This window comes from Agelaius phoeniceus, chromosome 1, assembly GCF_051311805.1.
Source record: "Agelaius phoeniceus isolate bAgePho1 chromosome 1, bAgePho1.hap1, whole genome shotgun sequence".
In the NCBI taxonomy this organism is placed as follows: Eukaryota; Metazoa; Chordata; class Aves; order Passeriformes; family Icteridae; genus Agelaius; species Agelaius phoeniceus.
This window is the reverse complement of record NC_135265.1, coordinates 49095412-49121159: the sequence shown is the minus strand read 5'-3', so window position 1 is coordinate 49121159 and position 25748 is coordinate 49095412. Positions and strand designations below refer to the sequence as shown.

At 39.4% G+C, this 25748-nt stretch overlaps 1 protein-coding gene across 4 annotated transcripts; it reads right to left on the bottom strand.

Moving 5' to 3' along the window:
• Nucleotides 1-283: 283 nt before the first annotated feature.
• STARD3NL (STARD3 N-terminal like) lies at nt 284-24927 on the bottom strand. Of its 4 annotated transcripts, none has more exons than XM_054647658.2 (9): nt 24776-24927; nt 11814-12110; nt 9028-9105; nt 7158-7235; nt 5401-5454; nt 5195-5312; nt 3594-3692; nt 1487-1556; nt 284-770 (listed from the first exon to the last, which is right to left on the bottom strand). In XM_054647658.2, exons 2-8 carry the CDS (start codon nt 12036-12038, stop codon nt 1504-1506), a joined length of 705 nt encoding a protein of 234 aa, XP_054503633.1. In that variant the 5' UTR covers nt 12039-12110; nt 24776-24927; the 3' UTR covers nt 284-770; nt 1487-1503. The 4 variants fall into 4 exon arrangements, with proteins under 4 accessions (XP_054503633.1, XP_054503642.1, XP_077034646.1 ...); XM_054647667.2 differs by lacking the exon at nt 24776-24927 and adding an exon at nt 24263-24443; XM_077178531.1 differs by lacking the exon at nt 24776-24927 and adding an exon at nt 24318-24437.
• Between the last annotated feature and the right edge of the window lie 821 nt (nt 24928-25748).

Here is a 25748-nt window from a genome sequence, read left to right as displayed (position 1 = left end):
CTGAAGCAATGTAAGGGATAAACTTGGTCCTGGCTTCTATTTTCATTCAGCAGTTACAGAAGAGAACTTTATGAAGAGCATACTGAAGCCAATGCACCAAAGAAGTTATGTGCCACTACACTAACATGGCCTCCCTACAGACCACGTAGGGAGTCCCAAACAGTACTATAACACATTTTGCATAAAATCTATGCAAACTGGAGTCCTTATTGCCCCACATATGCAGGAATGGTAAATGTAGATTTTTTCAATGACAAAGCAATGAAATATCATAATTCATTACTCATGTTTTAACATTTTTATTTTAGAAAGTGAACATATCCATTAAAAAAAAGAAAATGCATGGAATTAAAAAAAATAAACATAAACTAATGACAAACAGCAATAACATAAAATAGTTTTATCTAGTGAGACCCAACAATTATTAAATATACTTCCACCACAGAAGTTTTACTTCATTATATTACCAGTCTCTTGATTAGGTACACAAGACAACACTTTCCAGTAATTACCTAGTCATTAGAAGATCAACTTCAGGAATCACTGAATAATAAAATACATTGTGGACAAATACTTTCATACCACCTGGGAGGCAACCTAATATACATATGTCAACAAGGTACATCTTCATGAGGTATTACAGTACATGGGAACCGTTCCCTTTACTTTCTAACAAGTAAACTCTGCTGTCAGCAGCTCTGCCAGCAAGTCAGCCACAGACTCTGTTGCCAGTTTCCAAACCCCAACAATTTCCTGCAGAGATTTTCTTTCTGCAACAGATCACACAAGTCAGGATGAATGAAGATGGGAGTGAAGAAAACAGATACTGTAAACAGGTAGGCTGAAAAGAAAAGGTCATCCACTCTTCCAGGTGAGCACTAGAAGGCTTCAAATCAGAAGTTTCAACTTCTCAAGAACATTTAATACCTCCCCCAGCCTAAGCTTTGCTGTGAGTGGTGAAGTGAAAGCATGGGGCACAATAATTCCAGAAGTAAATTAAGTCATTTCCAAAATAAAGAAGTAATCTCATATTTAAACAAAGTACACTACAAAAATGTTAAGATGAGGCTGCTCCAGTGTAACCCATTTGTAGTACTAAACAGGAGAGGAAATAGCAAATCAGGTTTGCCCATGAATCTTCAGGCATATTTGTCCTAGATTTAAACCAAAGAAAATCTCTTCCTAGCATTCTTGTGCTTTCATCTCCAAAGAAGTATATCTCTATGCTGCCAGAAAAATGAGCTTTTACACATCTGGTCCACCACTGTCCTTTCCAGGAGAGCCAAAAAATAAATGCAAAGGAGCCCAACTCTAGGCTCTCAAGAGCTTTGCAGGATTTCCTTCTTGAAGGCTGCTATGAGAGACAGGCTGATTTCAAAAATTATGAACTCTTAAGAGTTAGCACACCATTTAATTTGTTTGGAAAGGAACTGGGAAGAAAAGGCACATCTTCGGGAATATTCAGGTTCTACGCGAAGGAACTTACCTGCTTTTTCTTATTTGCTATACAATTGGTTTTTCACTGTCTTGTTTTTCTTCGGAGTCTTCATCAGAACCTGAAAAGGAAAACAAGAATGCTGTAGATCAGTTGAGAGAAGTTAAAAGACACAAAAGTGTTAAGCTTTTTTTTTTTTGACAAATTAGTCTGAATGACTTTCATTTCTTGCAATAGCATATCAGCTGTGTTTTGAAGTTCAAATGGTACAGAAACTGAATAAATTTACTCCTTCCAGGCTGATTTTCTACTTGCAGCCTCCAGAATAGACTTGGTTACCAAGTAACCAATGTCAAAGATGAAGGGTCGCCCTATATAAAGAAGTGGCTCCAGGGCATGTCCCTGGACATGTATCGCTCCAAGAAAGACAAAAAGAGACAAATATGCTGAAAATTCCAACACAGCTTATTTTATATGCCACCTCCTAAAAGCAAAGATTTGTTTTAAAATACGTTGCCATATCAGCAGAAGGGTTTATTCCCTGCTGCACAATCACAGGGGATGGTTTATCTCTAAATATTTGTCAAATCAATATGTATGGCAATGTGACCAAAAATTGCTCTCTTAGAATAATCCATAGTTTGTCTTCTCAGAAAGAAATGCAGATTTTTGAAGAAGAATTTTAATCATGAGCTATTTTTACTCTACATTATCCAGCAATTCCACTCTGTTACTACCAGTGTGTGTTAGTTCAAATATATTAATCTGACTGCTTCTTTTGTGTCTCATACCCATAAAGGGTGGTTAAAATATACTTGGCAGTCAGGGCAGACCTGGAGGAAGGACCTGAGCTGTTACTGAATCCCATTGGACAAGCTGAAAGTAATGGCACACCTACAGTCAATACATGCATGCTGAAACACATCTCACTGCACAAGCAACACTGACCCAGCCACAATGTCTAGAAAAACATGTTGGCTTCACTTGCACTTCCTCTCACACTGTGTATTCTGTTGCTAAAAAAAACCCCATAAACCCCAGGCTGAACAGCTGAGTCCAGTACAATACTTCCATTATTCCTCAAAGCAGACCCACAGTTTTAGCTAAAATCCATTTTCACTTTGAATCACTGGTTATACTCGACACTAATGCTCAGTGACCCCTAGATGGAGCTCGGAGTCATTCACTAAGCCAAGATGCTCAGCAGAGAGAAACCAGACATACATTAAAATGAAAAATATCACCAACATGTATAACTCTATACTGCAAGAGAGGCAAACTTACCTGTAGCACTGCCAGATATCATTTTAATTATATTGCATTATACAGCACAGCTTTGCAGAGGAGGCTTACATTTACATTTTAGGGGAAAAAGACTGATACAGGAGTTGGGGTTCCCCACTGCATTCTCAGGTAACTCAAATTAATTAATTTGATCAAATTAATTTGATCCATTAAGAAATTACTTATTTCCTTGAAATGCTTGAGACACGTTCTTGAATCTTGCAGGATTTACATTTATTTTTGATTTAATCAACTCATATCTCAATTAGACAAAGCAAATGATATGCAGAGTTAAGATGTAGTTAACATTACCCACTGATTTACTCAGACAGGTGAACCTTTCCATGGAGAGAAGGCTTTTTTTCTTTTTGTTATGAGAAAAGAAAAGAAGCTCTGATTGAAATTTCAGTTTGCCTTATAGCAGTTTCAGGTTCATTGTCTATCCTAAGACAGTATAAAGCTCCAAATTTAGGCTGGATTAAATTGTGCATTGCTGCATAAATGCTATTGCTGGCAGATAAGAGACCACAGAGTCACAGAACATCTCAGGTTGGAAGGGACCCACAAGGATCACTGATGGCAGAAGCAAACAATAACTGCCTCCTTTCAGTTCTGGAGCCATTTTATTTCAGACTTACCTTGCTTTTAGTTAGAATATGACTCATGACTTATACTCACATGTCTTGTAACTCATCTGGTAGACAGTAACTAAACTGAATTACCGAACAAAAAAGAATCTTGTATTTTAGGATGATAAATACCATTTTCATTTAAAAACAAAAATATATTTTCCCCCTTCCCCTCTTGAAGGGCATGAAATATGCAGGAGTGTAAAGTGAATATGAAACATGGGTCACTAAGCCAATGTAACTACCTGCTACAGACTCAGGGGGAGAATAGAACTGCCCGTCAGAGAGGACTCCTGGGTGAAGAAGAGCTGCTCGTTCTGAAGCATCCTGTGCTATCAAAAATCCTAAAAAGAAAAAAAATAGCAGAAAATAATTCCTCAATGCTAACACATAAAATCCTAAAGATCAAATACTGATGAAGAATCTTGAAGACTGATGTATTATATTAGCACTCCTAACTAGTTACTTCTTTAAATAAATATCTTTTTACAAAGCATCAACAATTAATTTAACACTTATGTGTTCTATTTAAATGCTGGCAGCCAAGGTGACACACACTAGCAACACAGAGATATTGCACACATGAATTAAGGAAATTTTCCTTCTACTATGTGTGATTACATGATTAGGTTGCCATATGTAAATTCATCAATATTTACTGGCTAACTAAAACTTCTGAAATATATTTTTAATGATCAGTAAGGTGCCATGCAAAACCAAATAAATTATTTTCTCTCTTTGCCACTATGACCCTTCACTAATGGCTTGCTTTCACCCATCTGTCTCAACATATTCGGTTTCTGCAACCTTGATGAACTATTTGCATGTATATGTATGGAATATTTTGTCTGTGAATATTCAATATGAAAAAATGCAAGTCTCCAAACTGGTTAGATTTCTTATCTTATTTAGATAACACCGTGATGAAGCTGTATTTCCTCATCCCCTTACAAGATAGAAAAAAGTTACTCTAAGTTTCTTTTTCTCCAGGTAAACCCTACTATTCTCATTCAACCAACTTCTTTCTCAGACCAGTGAAAAAGAAGAGGGAAGGGATCAAAGCAGAAAGACTGCACTCAGAGCCCATAAAAATGGAGGCATCCATACCCATGTAAAGGTTTTGATTTACCTAACAGATAAACATGCCTTTCCAACAGAATTTCAGACTGTATTTCAGGTAATGATGCATAAATAACAGGTTGGGTGTATAATTACTCTTCTGCTATTGAAACTCACAAGCATCTGCAAGCTTTCTCTCCCTCACCACTCAAGCAGTATTCTCTTTCAACTGAAACAGTGGATTTCCTCCATTTAGTTGAATATATTGAGTGTCAGATGACCTGGTGCCTCATCTCAAAGGTTGAAAGTCACACTTGTCCTGGTCTCATTCTGCCTGTGCATGAAACAGACTCTCCACAACACTTCTTTGCTTTCCCCTTTCCACCTCAAAAGAAGAGTTAGTGACATTGAATCAGTTATTGTGTCTACTCTTCCTAAAAGAGGAGCCAGACACTTTATGCATTATCCAGAAAATAAAGTTTTACAAGCCCAACTTAGTTAAATTTTCATACCTCAAGCATACAAAATAAAACACATTCCCAAGTGCTTGACAAAACTGCTCATCTGGCCCTTCTGACTTTTAACTTTGCCTCCCTAAATTAATTAACACCTCACTTCTTTGACGGCATATGTTCCCCTTTCCAAGAGGAAAAAATCATGCCATTTGATTTAATTTTTTTCACAGCTCTTCAAATTTTGAGAAACTGAAAGAAGCATTCTTTTGCCAGTTAACATGGGATCAAGTGTTGCCAACTGCAGTGACTGAAGGGAAATAACACAAGCTTACTATTTTCTTCTTCAGCTTCTTGTGGTAACACTTTGAAGTCCAGGAACCAGGTTTCAATCCAGGCAAGTATGAATGATATGATGGGCAGCACATAGCCAAAAGCACCCTGTGAGAACAGCTAGAAAGAAAGAAATCATAAAAGTTACTCCAAAGAATCTTGCTTTTAAGAAAATGAAGTAAAACAAACATTTGATTAGAATATATACCTGTGAAATAATTACTTTTGCTAATAAAAAGGCACTGGTCACTGCTGTTGTAAACTGAAAGAGACAGAAGAGATAAACTAATTAATGGATTTAGCTTCTTATTTCTGCCATTACCTATTTGTTACAACTCTAAATATTTACTGACAACAGCAAGATCACATAGATTAATAAAATGTAACAAGCATGATACAATTAACTTAAAGTGTTATTTAAATAACCTTATAAAAGGTAACTTTTAATACAAAATACACCTCCAAACATTGATTTCCACATAGCATTTGTGTAGAATCTAAAGTGCCTGAGTATGTAAATTGGGATCTTACTGTATAATGAAGATAGTCTACTTAATTCATCAAGTCCCTTAAAAAACCACCAACTATTTATGTATTTGGGAAAAAAGCAAACAGCAATTGTTCCAAATGCTTTTCACTACCATCCAAATCAAAATATCCATTTAAAACAACAAAACATCTTTGTGGGAATAAATTTGAATAAATATTTTAATTCATGAAGTGAGTGGTATTTTGAAATTTTCTTTTTGGAAGACTTGATACTCTCTGATATATTTTAAAAAATCAGCATGCTGGATAAAAATATCTTAAAAACCCCCAAAATCTGAAAAAGCAGTGAACAAGTACTGTTCACATAAGCAAGGCTTCTATATTTTCTAGTGCATTTGGGTCCAGCAATTCTTTAAATAACAGCAGAACCAACTCCTGTTAATCACAGGCAGGATGTTAAAATTCAAAGCTTTGGCAAAACCTTCAGTGAAGCTTTATGTATCTAAAATTATGAGAGTGGGTTCACTCTCACCACCTCACAAACAAAGGCATCAAGTTGGAGGATTAAGAAACACTCTAAAGCTACTCAACTAAGAGCAAGGACTTTTAAGAGGCATGCATTTAAATATAAGCACAATCAGAGCAGCAGCTGCCACTATGTATGTGACTGTGCCATGCTAGTAACACAATCTATAAAAATCATGGCATTTAGTCTCAGAGTACTAAGCAAACTGCATGCTACTCACTTGAAGAAAGTTACACATGAATATGCTCTACATGCACCTATCACAGTGTAAGGGGAAAAAAAAAAGTCTGGTTTACAAAGCACTAAGCCAGCAATAGACCTATTTTATTACAACCTATAGTATTGACTGATGGAAGCATGAATTTTTCACCAAATTTTGCATTTTTTGTCATCCACACCATACAGCTGCATTAAAGATATTGGCTCCAATCCACTGTGGTTGCCTACAGCTCTTGAGAACTTCTTTTTTAAGAAGGGATACATATTCAACCTTTTGTATCGGAGCATGAAGCAGTACAGGTGCTAGTGTTCAATGGGTGGCACCTACAACCTTTTAAAGAATGTGGGACGTAATGGACAACTGGATCTCTGGTACAATAATGCCAATTCTTGTTTTCTAAGGAGGTTCACTGTTACAAATTCAAATATATTTCCAACATTGATTAGCAAGTCTCAGAGGTAACAAGCAGTTATCCATACTGGATTAAAAATAAACCTTCAATTTGTATTAACGTGATACCTAATAACAACCATACCCACTGTTCTATTAAATTCTTGCCTTTAGGCAGAGAATCTTCCAGAAAACAAGTTTTTAATTGGTTACTGGGCAACAATTTTTTATATAGATACCATCAAGACAATTCTTAACACACAAGGGTTAAGAGGCATCTAAATTTTTGTCTGCTTGATCCATTCTAGGAAAAACTCCATGATGCTTGGCCACTACTCACAGCTATTGCCCACCAATGGCGCAGTCTGCACATTGCATATGCAAGTATTAACACCTTAAACCGAAAGACTGCCAGTAGCTATAGAGAGAGGAAAAAATATTGGTTGGTTAATTCAGAACACAGAAGAACCACAACATTCTCAGCTCACCTAAAATATTAACTACTTACAAAGAAACTCAGGACAGTCTAAGTTCTGTTACCAAGAAACAAATTTGAATGTGTCCTTATAAAACAGAAATAGAAGGCGATTTCCCATTTGTAAAGCAAATGGCAACATCCACCTGCCTAGACAGGCTCAAATGTGCCATTCCACTAATAAGTTAGAAACATAAGAAAGCTATACAAAGTGTCTTTATGATGACTTTACCTGACTGGAATCTAAGCAGTTATGTTAATCCAGATTAACAGCTGGATACAGTTAATCCAGCAGATACCTTGAGCATCACTGTGCATCTCACTGATCTTAGCAGTGTGCTACTATACTTCTAGCATTTCATGAAATATTAACACTGCAACAATCTGTTATTCTTTATGTAGCCGCTCACAATAGCAAATCATTCTATTTGGCAGTAGAGAAAGGAAAGTTATGGTATTTGTAGGCCAGAAAATTAAATCAATAGCAGACAGACGAGATCTCTGAATCAGGGACTCCGAGCTTCAATTTCCCTATTTATTTTTGACAGTAGATTTTCAATTCTGAACACATCTTTTAGAACAAGTTGAAGACAAAGTGTGAAACAAATGCTTAAAAATGAAGAGAAATCAAAGACAGCCATGGCCAGAGGTATGATAAACCCATTTAATCTTACGCAAATGTGTAATAGAAACAGAGGAAATCCTGTAAAAACCCACAAACAATTTTGCAAAATTTGAAGTTCTAGTCCCTTTCCAGGGAATAAAGGTTATTATTTTGCATTACATGTTCTTACCCCTTGGTTCACCTACAGGATAAAGGAATTTCAATGGTTACAGATAACATTTTTTGCCTTATGCAGCATGGTATATCTGGAGACCCTGCCAGCAAAACAATGGAAAAGGGAGAAGGAGCATAGTTTGCCAGCTTATAAAATTTTTCAATCTAGTATGTAAGTTCATTTGATACAGCAAATGCCCAATGTAGAAGTAAGGATGGGGTTTTACACCAGTTTCAAAGAGAGATTCTGGATATGGTCATCAGTAAAAATGACTGATACCAAACCAAGTTACCTCTGCAAGGCAAAGATCTGGTAGAATTAACAATCTTGCCCTTTAGAAGAACTGTAAAGAAAAAGCTTTTACTTGGGTTGTGCAGCTACAGACTTGCTTAAAGAAAGAAATTTCCTAATGCAATAGATTTCCTCTTATGTGCCTAAGGTACTTATACATAGTAAGAGAGCATCATCGTGTCATTTCTTTTTGCTGTTTGAGTTGAAACACAGAACTCTGAAAAACCTGCCCTGTGCAGGCCACCCTGGGCACAAGTCTCTCTTCATTGCAGCCACCTTATGCTCAATGAAGGACAAAAATGTTGGTTTAAGCAAAATGATTTTAGAGTGCAGGGCTGTGGGTCTTGTCCTCTTAATGAACTACCTTATGTCACATAAAAGTCACATTCTTGACCAGGTTTTCCATCTGCTTTTCCACACACCCCAAAGCTAAAGATGCAAATAGACTGGCCCTAAGCATTTCTATCTACAGGCTCCATGAACCTGCTGCCAGAGCGGGATTGGGCAACCCCTAGATGGGTGAAACTTGGCCCTTCTGGTTTAAATTATCAAGAAAAGATCAACCCTTTCACAAGACTCAAGGAAGGACTAGGAAACATCTGTGGAAGGAGGAATGGGAAAACTATACTTTTACTGCTCCTTTTTCTTTTTTTAAGAACACTTACAAATATATCAAAATATGAAGAAGAGTAGTCATAATGTAGGACTTCTTTCTCTAAGGTAGTCTCAATGCCTCCTTTTACCTACAAAGGAACAACAACACACACAACTTCAGGAAACAAAATACACAGAAATATGAAGAGTAAAACTAATAATTCCCTGCTGATACACAAAAAGATCATTAAACTAAATACAGAAGAGCTGTCTGCCAAGAATGATAAGGTCAAGACTACTGCTGCTTTTTGTTTTTCAAGATTACATAGACTTTTTGAAGTGAAAACATTTAGGATTATGATCTGGCAAGCAACATTTCAGGTTGTCCCAAAATAAAAGCAAACAAGCTATTGAAGGAGGAATAAATGATTAAATGTTAAGGACTGTTACACAAACTCACAAAGTGTTTTACCTCTTATAAGGAGCATCAAAACAGCTGATCAAAAAGCTAACCATAACCCAGATTCTAGTTAGTCACATGTTTTACATAGGAAACAGAACAGAAACTGAATTCATACTTCAGATCTCTTCCTTATCAGCCCTCACACAATTTGTTAAGAGAGCTGAGCCAAAAGATCCACAGTAGAAAAAGCAGAAGCTGCAACTATTAGAATAATCTCACACAAATAACTAACATTCAAGTTTAATTCTTCCATTTGCTGATGAGATTCAAAATTACATCTTCCTTAGCCACCATGTTTCTTTCCAGTGGAAGGATTCTACTGTTCACACTGGCCTTGTAAAAAAATAATTTAAGGTGTATTGGCTCAGAGAATGAGAAGGAGTATCTATCTTAGTTGAAAATTAAAAACCTCAGTGTCCATCTCCAACTGTTTTTAATATGAAATTCCATAATTAAGCACTGCATGAAATAGTTATGTAAAACACCAACAGAAGGCTTTAAAACTGAGTTCGACTACTGTCATATTTTTAAGGAAAGGAGCTACCAAAGCACACCAACAACATATGCTCACTATCTCAAAGCAACGCAGTCTACACACTTCCACACTTTTCCAACTACACTGCTGGACAGTGTTTTCCTGAGACTAGTCACTCTACCTCTGAATTTCTTCTATTTCTTCTCCTCTTCCTCTCCACTATGGCTACCTAACAAATAGCCACTTTTGAAATACAGTTTTCCCTTGGTTGCTCTACTGTATCAAGTGTGATTATCTGATTCCAGCAGAAACAAGGAAGATCAACTTCCCTCACTCCAAGCTGTTCATCACTATTGTTGTGTAAGCACCATGTGAAAATAAGGACAGAGAGCCATGGAAGCTTTGATTTTTGCTCAAAATGCCATGGAGCTACTCCCTGAAGCATTTAACAATAAGCTACACTACACCCAAGGAAATTGGATAACAGCAACAAAGTGAAAACAATGTTTACAGGAAGTCTCATAGCAATTCTGACCTATTACTTATGCATCAATAACACAGGGTCCTAACACAATGCTATTTGACTTCTCACAAACAAAGCAATTCAAAGAAAAACAGAATAGAAAACCTAAGCACATGCCAGATCCCAGATATCAAATTTTAGCTTCTAATCTCATTGACTTCTAATGACAAAAACCCGTTTTTTATTCTTGCTGGCATATGGCAGTATAGGACACTGGTTCATAATATGTTGTCCTGAAAATACAGCTTTTTACAAAGAAAACTGCTGTGATCTTGAGGTCCCTTGATACTGTAGCATTCAAAATGAAACACCATGGTATCATGAGTTGGCAGCATTTTCTATTCAGAATCTTCAATATTCTGAGAGCACTCATGTGCAAATCTGCACTCCAAAACCTCAACAAGAGATACAAACTCACTCTGTTCCTCTTAGTCGTACAAGCTGTTGAGAAACTGGCCTAAAAAAAGAACTGCATCAGAACACTATGCTACAACCACTTTTCCACCTAGAGAGAAACAGAAAGTCTAGTCCCAAAATTACATCATTTGGGCAAGCCAAATTTTCCTTCTCAAATTAAATAAGAACGAATAATTTTCACTGTATCAATGAGCTATTGAACAGTCAGCTCCGGAAGCTTCATAATGTAAATCAATAACCAAGGTTATTTATCTAGCAAATAAATGCTGATAAAAATATTTACTCAAGACCTTTCTTTCTAGAAAAGGGATTCCTCCTTGGTGTGTCCTTTCTTAAATGCAAAACAGATTACACGTTAAAACTCAAGAACTAGGATGCTACTTATGAAGTAACAACAAATGAGCTATCATGTTGCTTTCTGGAAATTTTAGACCAGATTACAAATGCTGGAGTTAAAAGGTGGCAACTGTGGGAGTTTATGTTGTTTAAATGCACCCTGCCATCCATACTGCACAACATACCAAGTTTACATCAAAGAAAATACAACAAAAGAAAAGTTTTGGCCATTAGAAGTCCTTTCAGGGACTAACACCTCAGTGAAATATCACTGACTTAAAGTTGCTCAGAAGGCAGTCTTGAATCTGGTTAAAATTCACACTTCTTGCTAAATTCAAAGATGTACAGTAACATTTCTGTTTGATGCCTGAAGACTACACTGGATTTCAAATGTTTTTTTCAGCATGGTTCACAGACTACAGGAACATCAAAAAGTTTCATAATAAGAAGATAAACACATAACGAATAAAAGTAGATGCAGTTGAGTAGGTACTGTGTTCATGGAAGCTTAAATAAGCTGCTTAAACTAAAACAGATACAAATAACATAATTTTGGCTAGAAAGGAGCAACTTATCAACCATCTCTGAAGTGAATAAAACCTTAATATACCGTCTAAGGGTAGGTACTGAAAAGACAACTCACATTCAATTCTATTATCCACAGTAAGGTTATGAATAAGAGATCAAATGTAACAAACAAACAGAAAGTCCTTCTGACATCTGAGATGCCTTTCTTCTCCCTGCCTTCATATGACTCAATCCTTGCCATCAGCTGTGTGGGGTTGATGGAGTGGACATCCCGCAAGGAAGGACAAGATTCCACACTGCTACTGTGAGCATTTTCTGCATCAGCTGGGACCCGAATCATCCTGGGTTTGCTTAGAGTGGTCTTCTCCCAGTTTCACCATCACTAGAAGGCTGATCCATACAGGAAGGATTTCTAAACAAACAAACAAAACCAAACCACATTAGTCAACAAACCCCCATAATTCCAAGAGCTATTTTCATCTTACAATGTCAGTTCTCTTCTTGCTAAACTGATGACTAAGAGAATTAGGCAAGTAGGCCCTTGAAATTGCTTCTAACACAGTATCAAGCTCCTCTTTATCTCTCAGAGGATTTGTGAAGCAAGAGAATTAATGATCAATTGGGCTGTTTGAAGTAAGGGAACACTGTATAGATTTAAAGGGTCATTTCTTCATGCTGCTAGAGTGAGATCATTGAACAGAATGAATAAAAAGCATGATGCTGTGCATCCTTTAAGGTTTTCAATACTGACTTAAATGCTCTCAATAAATAGGAAGACCAAGGAATTTCCACATACAATTCCTTAAAAATAGCAGTGATAGTTAATAGCACATCCAGAGCTGACACAAACAAAAGATGAAAAGTCCATTAAAATCCCTGAATAGTGTAGTAATCATTCTATAAAGTATATACACTGCTCGGTAAATTCAGCTGCTATAGCAACTTACATTGCCAGACAGTTTCTCCATTAAAAAAGTGTGTGTAACTAGTGGTTAAAGGTAATGCAATTACCCTAAATCTCTTTTGACTACAAGGCTTTTGAAAGAATTTTCAGGCTGAATTTCCTATAAAACTGGGGCAGTTTGATGCATGATTCACTTAAATCCTCCATGAGAATATTTGCCCAGTTAAGGCTTCTAGAAAGGGTGGACTCAGAAGGTCACAAAAGTTTCATGGAAACACACAGAAATTTTAATTTTATGTAAAATGCTCAGATGATTAAGCTATAAATCCTGCAGTACAAACCACGTCAGACAAGTTTTTGTAACACTGGGGGAATAGCTTTTTGAAATTCAAGAACAAAACTTTGCCTCCTCCTGGGTGGATTATCTCTAAGTTAATGGCAAGAGATAGAGAAATTCTTCCCACTCCTGTCTTTCAACAGTGTTTCAACTCCAAAGCTGCAAGAACACACTCAGCCAAAGCTCAACAGGGTGTCTGTAACACACCACTAGGCAAACACATGGGAGGATACAAGGACACAGGGAACAGTAAAGGTGGTGTGGAGAGCTGCCAGAGCACACACATCACAGCTGAGGAAGACAAAGCCAGCCAGGGAGGGTCAATGTCTAGGTCAAGTCACATAGAACAGCCTTTAGGGAATTCAAAGCACCAGGCAAGGGTGGACAAGCACAGTGCACCTTTGTATCTTCCTCCTTTGTCTCCACAGCAGCTGCCTAAAACATGGCTGGCAAAGGGCTGTAGAGGAGGGAGACATAAGTGGTGTGTGTTTAGTCAGGTGCCTTGAGCACTGCAGTGAACTTTGGGCACCTGAACCCAAGGGTGTGAGCAGGATCACTGCACTCCAGCTGTAAACAACACTTGCTTTGTACTGAAAACCCTCACACTAAAGTGCCCTGCTATGTAACAGCAGCCCATAGGAAAATGTTTGGGATGAGACACAAACCTCACATCAGGTCATCATGGTTATATTTCAAAATAAAAAGAAAATAAAAAGATATGTAACACCTGAACCTCCAAAAAAAATTCCATCTGTATTGGCTAAAATATTTATTTTATTTTGATGTGGAATTCAGTGCCAAATATATAGGAAGTTGTAACTTCCAGTCTGGATTATTGCTAGATACAGCACAGGATGGCAATGCAATTAGTACAGCAAGAGTGAATTGTTTCAGAATGTGCTAGTTCAGCATCCATTTGCCTTGTGGGGCCCTTTGCAATGAGAAAAGCATGGTTTTAAAATGTGTTGGCTACCAGTTTGTTTTCAAGCATGACTCAAAACATCAGATGCAGCTTATAAATCCTATGTACTCTGAAATCCTTACTACTGACAGACTTTTTCCCTCAAAGCCCTATAGACAGGCAGATACTCACAGCAAGAGAATTTGTCCCTGGTCTTGCTCTGCCTGCTGATCCATCAGATCCATGTTTGGACACATGGCGGGGCCTCTCTTGTCACACTAAGCTGGCATCAAAATGTTGTGATTCTTTAACTGAACAGACATAGCTTGGCAGCTTTTTGCACTCATTGCAACAGCTCTGCAAATTGATTAATCACCAAGTATGTGCTAAAGATTGTTTCCCATAGTTTCTCTCATTAACTAAAATAAAAAGTTCCTTTGTACCTGAATGACATAATCAGTCATTTCATCACACCAACATTCTCAGACGGTTTCAGGTAGGTGCACAAAAAAGTCTTAAATTCTTCTTGGCTGTCTTACAGGCACGTGAAGACTATTAAAAAGCAGCACTTCCCTTTTAGTGCTGGATGGTGACTTGGCCAGCCACTTTCTTTCCCATCTCAGCACTGCCAGCAATGACATTTCTCCTCCCTTGCACTTCCAAAGCACCAATCACACCCCATCTCTCTCACCCATCACTAGTTTGCAGAGGGAGTGAGCTCTGCTCTTCCCTTGGCTCCATTTCTCCAGGGGTTCTTGCTTGTGCAAAACAGCCTGTGCTTGGAAGGGTTCCAGGCTTGCAGCCCCATGAGGAGCTGCCACTTTTCAGCACTCCATGTGGATAACACAAGCACCAGGCAGGCACAGGAGTGATTTTCATGCATCCCTGGCCAAGAAACTCAGTGGTGGAACAAGTTTAGGAAGGCAAAAAAGGTGTGTTTGTCATTGAGATGTGTCACACGTTTGAAAAAACCACACAATTCTCTTGCATGTGACTATTACTGATCCTTATTCTTGTTATTCAGGAAGCAGGCAGTGCTTGGCCTGAATTCATGCTGCCACATTACTTGAGTTTTTGCATCCAAAGTGATACATGACATTGTTGTTGTTCTATTGTCACAGTTATTGTGCTTTTTAAAAACCAACATAATTTTAAAACAGAGAAAAAAAATTATAAATTGGGTGTGAGGATGTCTGGGGTTTGGGTTTTTAAAAGCCAAAATGCAAATTCAGCCAGAGAAAAAATTCATTATCAAATAAAGAGTGAAAATCACATTCTTAAAACTTCTGCGTTGATTTTTCCTAGAAAGAGCCTTCTTTGTGCATCAGTCAATTATCTACTTTTCTGTGTCTGGTAAAGGTTAATATTTTAGATAATTTTTAGGGTGTTTTTACAATATCAGTAACATATTTTCAAGACAGCTTGACACGTGGGTGTCAGGGTCTCTTGATTTGAAGGACACTGGGTTCACCTGGCACCACTTCTTTTGGCTCCAGGCAGTTCCATTGTTTGGGTTATTCTATATGGCAGGGTTGAGGAAGGATGTGTGGTCAAAACAAACACATCCTATGAAGAAGTGATGTTTAGAGACCAGCACATTAATTTTCTGCAGAGCCTAGTTGAAAGACACTCACCAGAAGGATAAACAGCCCATAATTCAGAATATTCCAAGAAACTCTATGGCCAAACTTGCCTGGAGAGGTGGAGATCATAGCAACTGTGTTGGATACAAACTGTGCCATTAACTCCTTGCCACAAGAGACAAGTAAATGAGACAGAAATCTGTTCTCCCCACACAGTCCCACCAGCAAATGGCTCTCCACAAGATGCAGGGGATTTGCAATGTTCTGTAGCTTTCCTTTGCCAGACTTCAAGTGATGGTTTTCAAGCTAAACTGAAGATTGCATGAACCTGCTCCTGGCTACACCTGCACATTGTGATAATGCTTGTGAACATCTGTTCTGAAAGAGTCAGAAAAATAAAATCCTGTTTCCAGTATATCTCTGTTACATGTTTTTAAAAGTGTTTTCAAAGCTAAAAAAATCCCTGGCATTTCAGGCAAATAACAGTCTGGTTGTTATTTGACTGATCATGAGTGCAGAACAGAATAGAGTATTCAGCTGAAAGGGACAGAAAACCTTATCCAGTTGCCAGACCACTTCAGGGCTGACCAAAAGTTTAAATAGGGCATTAGGGACAATGCCCAAATGCCTCTTAAACACTGTCAGGCTTGGGGCATCAACCCCTTCTCAAAGAAAGCTCTTCCATGGTTCAACAACACTCTTGGTAAAGAAATGTTTCCTCCTGTCAAGTCTGAACCTACCCTGATGGATGCAGCTTTCAGCCATTCCCACATGCCCTACTGAGCACTACCAAGAAGAGATCAGCAACTTCACTCTCCACTTCACCACCTCAGAAAGCTGCAAAGAACAGTGTGGTCACCCCTCACCCTCCTTCTCTCCAAACTAGATTAACCCTGTGTCTTCAGCTGCTTCTCACAGGGCATTGCTTCTAGCTCTTCAACCAGCTTCAGTGTCTTTTTGCACACATTTAAGGACTTTCACATCCCTTTTAAACTTTGGGGCCCAGAAATGCACAAAATACTCAAAATGAAATTGCAGCAGTGCTAAATAGAGTGAGATGATCACTCCTTTTGACCAGCTGGTTGTGGTGCATTTGATGGTTTGCCACTGCTGACTTTGAGCCTATTGTCAGCCAGCATCCCCAGACCCATTTCTGTGGTGCTGCTCCCCAGCCACTCTTGAAATTTGTACTTGTGGAAGGTATGCACTATCCCAGGTGCAGAGTCTGGCATTTGTTCTTGTTCAGTTTCATGCTACTGATGATTGTTCAGCACTCCAATCCATCCACATCCCTCTGCAAGGCCTCTTGTCCCTTGAGAGTGTCAACAGCACCTCCTACTTCGGCATCATCAGCAAACTTGCTGACAGTGCATTGACTCCTGCCTCCAGATCACTGATAAAAACTGTGAACAGAACTGGGATTGAGCCCTGAGGAACACCACTGGTCTCCAGTCAGGTGTAGCCCCACTCCCTACAACCCTTAGAGCCCTGCCCTTCAGCCAGCTCTTCCAGCAACCATCTACCTGCTCACAAGTCAGACTTGTCCAGAAGGATGCTGGGAGGTACAGTAGCAAACCCCTTAATAAAACCCAGGAAAACTATATTCACCACCTTTCCTTCATCTACTAGGCAGGTGAAATGACAGAATCTACAAGCTTACTGAAGTTTAAAAACATTTAAGAGGGAAATAAAACATCTGAAATAAGAATCCACATTAGTATATTTGTGATATGCCTTCTTCAAAAAATGTAAGATTTTAATGAGGTTTTTTTGTTTTCTTCATAACTGCATATATTCACTCAACTGCTAGTAAAATATTTAGCCAAGTAAGTCTTCTATGCTGACCTATTCAAAGTAATAGACAACAGCAGCATATTTTTCCTGGAAAGAAAGCCTCCAAAGTTTGTATCTATTTAAATTAAAGGTGTGTTTTGTCTTTTTTTTTTTTTTTAGCACTTAATCATTATGCCCGTAACTTAAGCTTCCATCAGAGAATTAAATTCTCAAACTTTCTAGTGAAATAGTTTTAACCAGTATAATAAGTAGAAGTATAATAAGTGAAAAGTAAATCAAGCTAAAAAAAGTAAATCAAGAATCAAAGTGATCAAGCTTAGGACTGCAGTCCTTCCCTGCCCCCAAAGTCTACTTAAGACTTCAGCAATACATGGTGAGAGCTTGCCCATGATTTTAAGCTACATTTACAATTAACATCATTATTTTCATTCATACTGACAGAAGCAGATGGCCCACACTGCATGTGTCAATTTTACACATATCTTAGAGACAGAACATCAGAATGCTGCTTCTCTTTTCTATCATTATTCTACCCCTATTCTTCCAGTTTATTGTCCTTGGTTTAAATTATTTTTGTTTACTGTATTGTGGCATACATGAGCAACAGCACTATATATGATTTGTTTTTCTTTCCAAGAAGAAAACCACACAGCAGAATTTAACTGAGAAGAGATAAAAGAAGTGATTAAAAATGAAAAAAATAAAAAGGATGACTCAAAGGCCATCAGCAGCTCAGCAAAATCAAAACTGAAAGTGCCACATGGAGGCAATTTGGAAAAGGCAATGCTAGCGTACTTTAAATTATCAGAGAAGTCACCTTTGCATAAAGTAACTAGGCACAAAATGTAACACTGTGTCACAACTGCTGTTGAAACATACTGAATGCCTAGAATACTTAGTATATGTGTCCAGACAACATTAAATATGGACCAAACATTCCTACCATAAACAGCTTTTCTGCGAATGTTAAAAAAATAATCTGAAAGTATTTCTTCTTTCCAATGAGTAAAATAGGATGACATGGCCAATATAGTGGGCAAGATGCTCAAGTACTGTGAAAACTACAGGGCAGTTTTTTACTGAAAAGCTGACACCAAAAGAGCAGCAATTTTCACTCATAAGAAAAAAAAAAACAAAACAAAAAACAAACAAACAAAAACCCCAAAACCAAACAAAAATCCCACCAAAAACAAACCAAAAAAAGCATTTCCTTGCTAAAAACTTTCCTCATAAGGAGACAAATAAAAAATGCCAGTTCTTTATCAAAGGACTGATATATTTTCTGATCAAAGGGCTGACATTGCTGCTTACACTACCTGCTACACAATATGGATAAACCCCAAAATTTCTCACAAGAACAGAGCTTAATACAGTAATTGGTATTGTAACACTAACATTCAAATATTGAAGTTATACTTTAAGACAGTTTTAGGCAATTTTAACATAGCTAAAGGAAAATGGTCTCAAACCATTGTTTACTCTGGCACCATCATGAAGCTCGACTTCATTCTTTATCTAGGCATAGACACAAATTGCTCTAGCCAACACCATGGACAGAATATACAATTCTCTGTAAAGACTCTATATTGGAAGTCAAATAAATTGAGAGTTTCTGGTATGAAGCTGTATTAACCTTCAGGAGTATTAGCAGAAGGCTCTCAGTATGTTTTCTGACAGTATCAGCACACACCCTGATTAAGAGCCAACACAGATAAAACCAATACCTATGAAGTAATGCTGACTATAAATCAGGGGGAGGAAAAGACCAAAGAGCTGGAGACTGTCTCCAAAGCTTACCTGTCTCAGGAGTTTGCCATTTATTGCAGCCCCGAGACACGTGAAAAGTCTCTGTTTCAGCCCGTGTGTTCGAAGAATGAGTCGGAGTTCTTCAGTTTTCGGTCTCAGAGTTGTTTTATTATATCTTATCTATAAAAGTTTTTCTCCTGTCCAGCCGAGGTCCGCTCAGCAGGACAGCCAGCGGCACTCTGACTGCCCCTGGGGCGGTGTTATGTCTTTATACTACAAACTACGTATAACATGTTTACAATTACTTTCCAATACCTATCACCTACGTTAGACGGTGAACTTCTATTCTAAACCAATCCCAAAGTGCCAGCATCACAGCAGAAGATGGAGGTAGAGAAGAAGAAGAAGAAAGGCTGGACACACCCAAGTCCCTCCATCTTGTCCCCAAGACCCCTATTCTAAAAATCCCAAAATCTATTTTTTCACCTAATGATAATTTTATTATTACACTACTTAAACTTCTGTGGCTTTCAGGTCTTCATACAAAGCTGGCAATTTGCTCCACAGGTCATAATCAAACCCACAGGTGTTCTGGGCTGTGTGCCAGGGTCTCCGAGCCCCCCGGCAGGGGTCCCAGCAACTCTGGACACCCAGAGGGATGTACTGAGTTCCGACATACCTGGACACATTTTTTATGGTTTTCCACTATAAATGAAGAATGAAACCCACTCTGCTGACATACGCTGTCCCTTTTGTTTATATAACTGCAAGAACTAATTTTCCTGAAATCCGCTTGCAGCAGATACATTACTAGTGACCTCCTGATAGCCACTGCTCCTGTTCCTGAAGAGCACTTAAATCCCTTCCAAGCTGCACTCATTCTGTCCCTAACTGTAACACATCATTGCCTCAGAAATATTTTAATGCTTCAATGCCTTTAAAAACACTGTTTGAAGCACTGATCTGTCCAAAACAAATATTCCTTAGTGAACATGAAGGGATATTTAAAAAAAAAAACCCAAAACACCACCAACAAAAAAACCCCAAACCTGGGGCCAGACACTTTAATCAAACTCAGACTGAAAAATTCAAACTGATGCACACCCACAAAATTCCCCAAACATAAGCAGAAGATACTGTAGAGCGCTTTGGCAATACTCTAGCTTTTCAATTAGGCAACACAGCAGGAATTACAAGTTACAAATATGTAACACATTTAAAGACTGGGAAGGTTTCCCACTGGCGGAGCAGGGCAAGATTTACCAGCATACAGGAGAGAGCTCCTTACAAAGAGTTTGGTTTTATCTGACTGTTCAGAACTAGAGTAGCTCTGATTTATCCTGAAATAGCAGCTCTTACCATAAGTGACTTGTCTCTGTAAAAACAAAACCAAAACAAAAAACCACCAGTTTCCTTGAGAAAAATGTTTCCCCAATTTCCTATGCTCTGATGGTGACCTAGCAAAAGTAACAGGGCAATTGCACACATTTGTACTGAGCAATGTTTTTCTCAGACCATTGAAAGAAGGTGAAAAAGAGAAAGAAAAAAAAAAAGGAAATACATTTTCAGGTTAGTAGAGCATCTGAGGAAATAGCAGTGTCACCTTTCTCTATCCCAAGAGTGAAACTCCTAGATTCAGAAAGTCAAATCAAAGTGCTCCAACCTTGGACTAGTTTTCCCTGCAGCAAAAGAATCCCTGTGACTGAGCCATGTCCTGCAAAACACTATTGTCCTTTTCCAAACACTTCATTTTTTATTCCACAAGAACTGAGGAAAATGGCAGAGTAAACAGCTTGTAAATTTGGCATCAGCATTGTCCTTCCTCCCTTTCATCTCCATAGTCTCCTCCCCTCTGGACTCCTTCTTAAGGGCATATCCCAGACTTTTATTTTTAAAATGAGCTCAAACCAGAATGAATGGCCCATCCAGGGCTCAAACCTGCACCATGCCATTATTAGAGCTGTGCTAATATGCAACTATATCCTATGTTAAGAAAATACTAAAAATGAACAAAAAGGATGCACCATAACATGTTCCAAAGGTTTGCCTCAGATCTCAGCTGCACTGAAGATTCTTCAGCATTGCAAACTACAAAACTGAATCCTGTACATGCTATCACTGTTAGGTCCTTAGAACACAGAGAGAGAAAGTATCCCAGGTATAGAACTGGCAACATATCATCCCATTTACAACCTATACATTCCAACTGACAGTACTCACTTCATCGAATCAGAGAATGCTATGGATTAGAATGGACCTTGAAAATCATCCAGCTCCAACTCCTACTTAATTAATTATCAAACCAAAACTACAGTTTTTAAAAAATAACATAATCCTTTCTTTTGGTTTAAATCTTGTTCACTAATCTTGCCAAAGACCTGAAACTATCAGGATTTTAAAGTTTTATACAGTCAACTGCCCACAGTTGTATCAACCCATGTATACAGTATTTTTGTCTGTTGTATGTATGCATACACATTCCAGTCACAAGAAATAGCTACATGAAGAAGGAAAGGAAAGGAAAGGAAAGGAAAGGAAAGGAAAGGAAAGGAAAGGAAAGGAAAGGAAAGGAAAGGAAAGGAAAGGAAAGGAAAGGAAAGGAAAGGAAAGGAAAGGAAAGGAAAGGAAAGGAAAGGAAAGGAAAGGAAAGGAAAGGAAAGGAAAGGAAATTATTTCTTGCAAGAGCAGGGAGGGAGAGGTGGGCATAAAGGGGAACTGGTACAAAAATAAGGGAAAGACAGTTAAAAAACCTCCAACAAATCTGGTACTAACTCTCCTTCACATCTGTTATGTGCTCTCTGAAGCTGATATTGTAGCCTACCCAACACCAGCTCACAGAAATGAAGATTTCATGGCAAACTTTCTCCATTAAACACTAAATAAGCAATTGGGACTAATATCCATTCAGTTTCTCAGAGTTAACTGTGGGGCAAAGAAACCATTTAGATAGCAAAACCACATCTATTTTATCATGTCTGCATTCCTCTAAGTATAAAACACAATTTTCAAAGATGCCAAACACCTCACTGATTGATTGCCTCAAACATCAAGCATGATACGGGTTTATAACACTGACTACTCCTACTTGTTTGGTTGGTTTTTTCCCAAATCAACAACAAAAATATCCCCCAAGGCTGCTAGCCAGATACTACTTGGACAAGAAAAGCTATTCTTTTGCTAGCACAGAACTGTGGGGCTCTTCCTGAAATAGCTCAGGCATTTTATGTATTAGTGAGAAACACCCAGGATTCTGTCACTCCCTCAAGAACTATTCCACAAAATGGTGCAAAAGTTTATTCCAGGCAAACAACCCCTGAAAATTCCTGAGTCTTAAAGAAAACAGCATTTCAAGAAACTGACATACATTTCAGAATGGGATAAACTTTTGTAAGATTTTTTTCACTCTTAATTCCTCTTTTACAGCTCTTGAAGGTGCTTCAAAACAAAAGGAGGTTTCAGGTTTTACATTTTAGCTCTACTTTTCTTTTTTTCTTTTTAAAGGACATTGTAAGGAAACAATTATCTAGTCCAAGCAGCAACAAGTTCTAGCAAAGACCTACATCTGAACCACAAGGAGAAAATACTTATTTTAACATACGTCTGTATAAGTTATCTAATTTTTCTGTCAGCACAAGATAGAAATTAACTCCTGATGTCTGAAGTGATGCTATTTTAGGCTGATAACTGAGTAGCTGAACTTAATATGGAGAGCATAACATCATTAGAAGATATTCAGTTGTGGTTTTTTGGTTCTAAGACTACTTTTTTCAACTTTTCATTTTTAATTCTACTCCCAGCTGAATTTAAGACAGCAAGGCAGAGAGGTAATGTACAAGTTGTCTTTTAACACAGTTGCTAACGATTCCAAATTAAGAACAGATGTTTAGCACATACAGTTAAATTAGAGAATGTTTAACAAGCAACAAATCTGTGATCCTTCATGACTCATCTGAGTTGCTGGATGAGAAATCACAGCTCCTGCTGTGATTTTGATCACAAGTGTGATTTACCATTATCATGTTATCAATACCTTCTGCAAAATCACTGATAATATTGTTCATGCTGACTTAATTCACTGAGTGAAATCCTTTAGTTGTGCTTATTAGAAACTAGATAACTGTAAAATATTTCAACAAATATATTTTAATAACTGTATGTTTAGTTAGGATGCTCTGACAAAGTTTAAAATGGTAAAGTCTAAATACATTCCTTCTCGTGAATGAAGGCCTAGAACAACTGTGCTAAACTCATTTTGAAAAAATCATGGCTTGAGAATTTATGAAAATTAGACCACATTACATCAAGACAACCACATTTAAGCCCAAATACACCAAAACAAATGCCTAATACATCTGAGTTTAGTATTTCATCAATTCCAGCATTGTTAAAAGGTCATATATATCTTTCTCAACATGCCAAGTCTATAGAAAGCAACATTCATCCTGAAAAGGTCTTACACATGAATAACAAAAAAATACTTAAAATTATGGATTTGTGCCACAACAAGAGGATCATGGGTGCATTTTATGTAAAGTAACTGGCGCTGAACACCATCAACAAACAAACAAACAAAACCCAAATCACTCAGCATCTGGCCTACTTAAAACTGCAAAGCTGACGAAAAACATCTACTAAAAATAGTAGCGCCACTACGGACTTATAAATAGAAATGAATCTTCTCATAATGTTGAATTCACTAACAATACCCCAAAACACTGCACAAAATGACAATTTTCATAGCAATTAATATTCAACACAATATATATAATACATAGATATTATATAATCCAAGACGTCAAATTTGCACAGTCAAAAGTATTGACAACGTGGTGCAAAAACACAGTGATGGTCTTATGCCTTTAAGCGGACTAATACAATTAAAAACCAAACAACCTCTCCAAACAAGTTTAGTATTTGTGGTGACTATTTCCCAGGTTAAAGTCAACCACTGTGTCTGCTGCCACCTGACCACAGTGAATTGGGAGCTGCTGAATGTTAGCGCTCCATCAATGAGTAACTTGAGCTGCTGCTGGGGCCCGAAGGCTGCGGCTTTAACCCGCTCTCTCTGCAGACGCACCAGCGTCACCCTCGACACGGATTACAAACGCTGCTCTTCACCACTGTATGACCCACTTTAAATTCGGATGCCGAACGCAGGCAGTGCCCCTCCGAACCTGCCTAAATTCAGCCCAACGCCAGAATTAACCCTCAGCACAGCATTTTCCCGCGATGCAAGCCGGGGGGTCGCAGGGCCCGGTTCGCTCACAGCGTTACCAGCAGGACAAACAGGTCGCCGTACCTCCCTGAGGATGGAATTGCTGGGCTGGAATCGCAAGGAGAGGGGGAAAGCAAACCTGCTCCGGGTCCGCCGGGAGGAGAGGCGCTAGGCATGCGGGAGAGGCGGCCCTGCCCGCAGAGCATCCCCGAGCACCGCACGCACCCCCTTCCCGGAGAGGGATCCCCTTCCCAGAAAGGGACCCCCGCCCCGCTCAGCCCGCCTCCCGGCACGTGATCGCCTTCCTCCTCCTTCCTCCTCTTCCTCTTCCTCTCCCTGCCCCCCCTCGCCCCAGCAGGGCAGCGGGCTTCGAACCGAGGGGGACAAACCCGCGCCCTCCCCGGAGAAAGCGGCGGCTCCGACACCGGAGGAACTGGGGAAAAGGGAGGGAAGGGAAAGGAAGGGAGGGAGGGCCGAGCCGGGCCGCACCGGCGGCCCCGCCGCCCCTCTGCCAGCAGCACGCCCCGCATCCCTCCCGACCGTTCCCCGCCGCGTTCCCCTCTGCCCCCGCTCCGGGCGAGGGGGCAGCGAGCTCACCCAGCGCGCCGCTCCGGCCCGCAGAGACGGCCCCGCCGCACCGGGCAGCGCCGCAGGCCGCGGGGACGGGCGGGGCGGGGCCCGGCGGCAGGGGCGGGCTCGGCCCGGCCCGGCCCGGCCTCCCGCTCCCTCACGGAGCGCGGATGCGGCGGGACCGGCGGCACTGGCTCGCCCCCGGTGCGAGGGCTCGGGGAGAGGCGGCAAGCGGGGCAGAGCTCCGGCGGAGGCAGCGGGAGAGGCCCGTAGATAAGGCTCTTATCTTTGAGCGTCAACACCTCCAAGTTGTAGTGCAGCCGTCGGGACGAGCAGAGGGACCGGTTAGTCGTCATTTGCCCTGCTTCCACTTGTGTCTTGTCATAGCACAGTCCTTATCTTTGCGGGGATTAGCACCAGAAAATGACAGAATTGCAGAGTTGGAAGGGACCCTCAAGGACCATCGAGTCCCAATTCCCAATCCCAATTCCCTGCACAGGACACCCCTGTAACAAGAGTCACACAATGTGCTCAAGAGCATTGTCCAAATGTTTCTTGAGCCCTGTGTCAGGCTTGGTGCTGTGACCGCTTCCCTGGAAAGCCTGTTCCAGTGCCCAAATCCCACACTGGATAAAGAACCTTTTTCTTATATCCAACCAAAACCGTCTGACAGCTTTAGGTCATTCTCTTGGGTCTTGCCACTGGTCACCTCAGAGAAGGGATCTAGGCATGATTGCTGTTACTGTGAAAATACAACAGAAAATCAATCACCCAGCTGCTGTAGGAAACCATCCATTCCTTTGGGAAGCACGGTCTCCAACCTTATTGAAGCCCAGGGCTTGTCAAATGCTTACATATGTCATAAGGTTTGTCTGTAGTTCAGTGCTGCAGGCTAGATCCACCTCTTTTAACAAGAAATGGGTGTAGTAGGGAAACAAAGGAAGAAAGGTGAAAATAGAGGTCCAGGAAATCTCAAGATAAAGGTCACTTGCTCTACCCT

Coding starts and splice junctions, on each gene's coding strand:
- STARD3NL (XM_054647658.2), bottom strand. CDS start 12,038: ATGATTCGGGTCCCAGCTGATGCAGAAAATGCTCACAGTAGCAGTGTG. Junction 9,106..11,813: donor TGTGGATAATAGAATTGAAT/GTGAGTTGTCTT, acceptor GTTCCTTTGTAG/GTAAAAGGAGGCATTGAGAC. Junction 5,313..5,400: donor CAAAAGTAATTATTTCACAG/GTATATATTCTA, acceptor CTTTCTTTCTAG/CTGTTCTCACAGGGTGCTTT.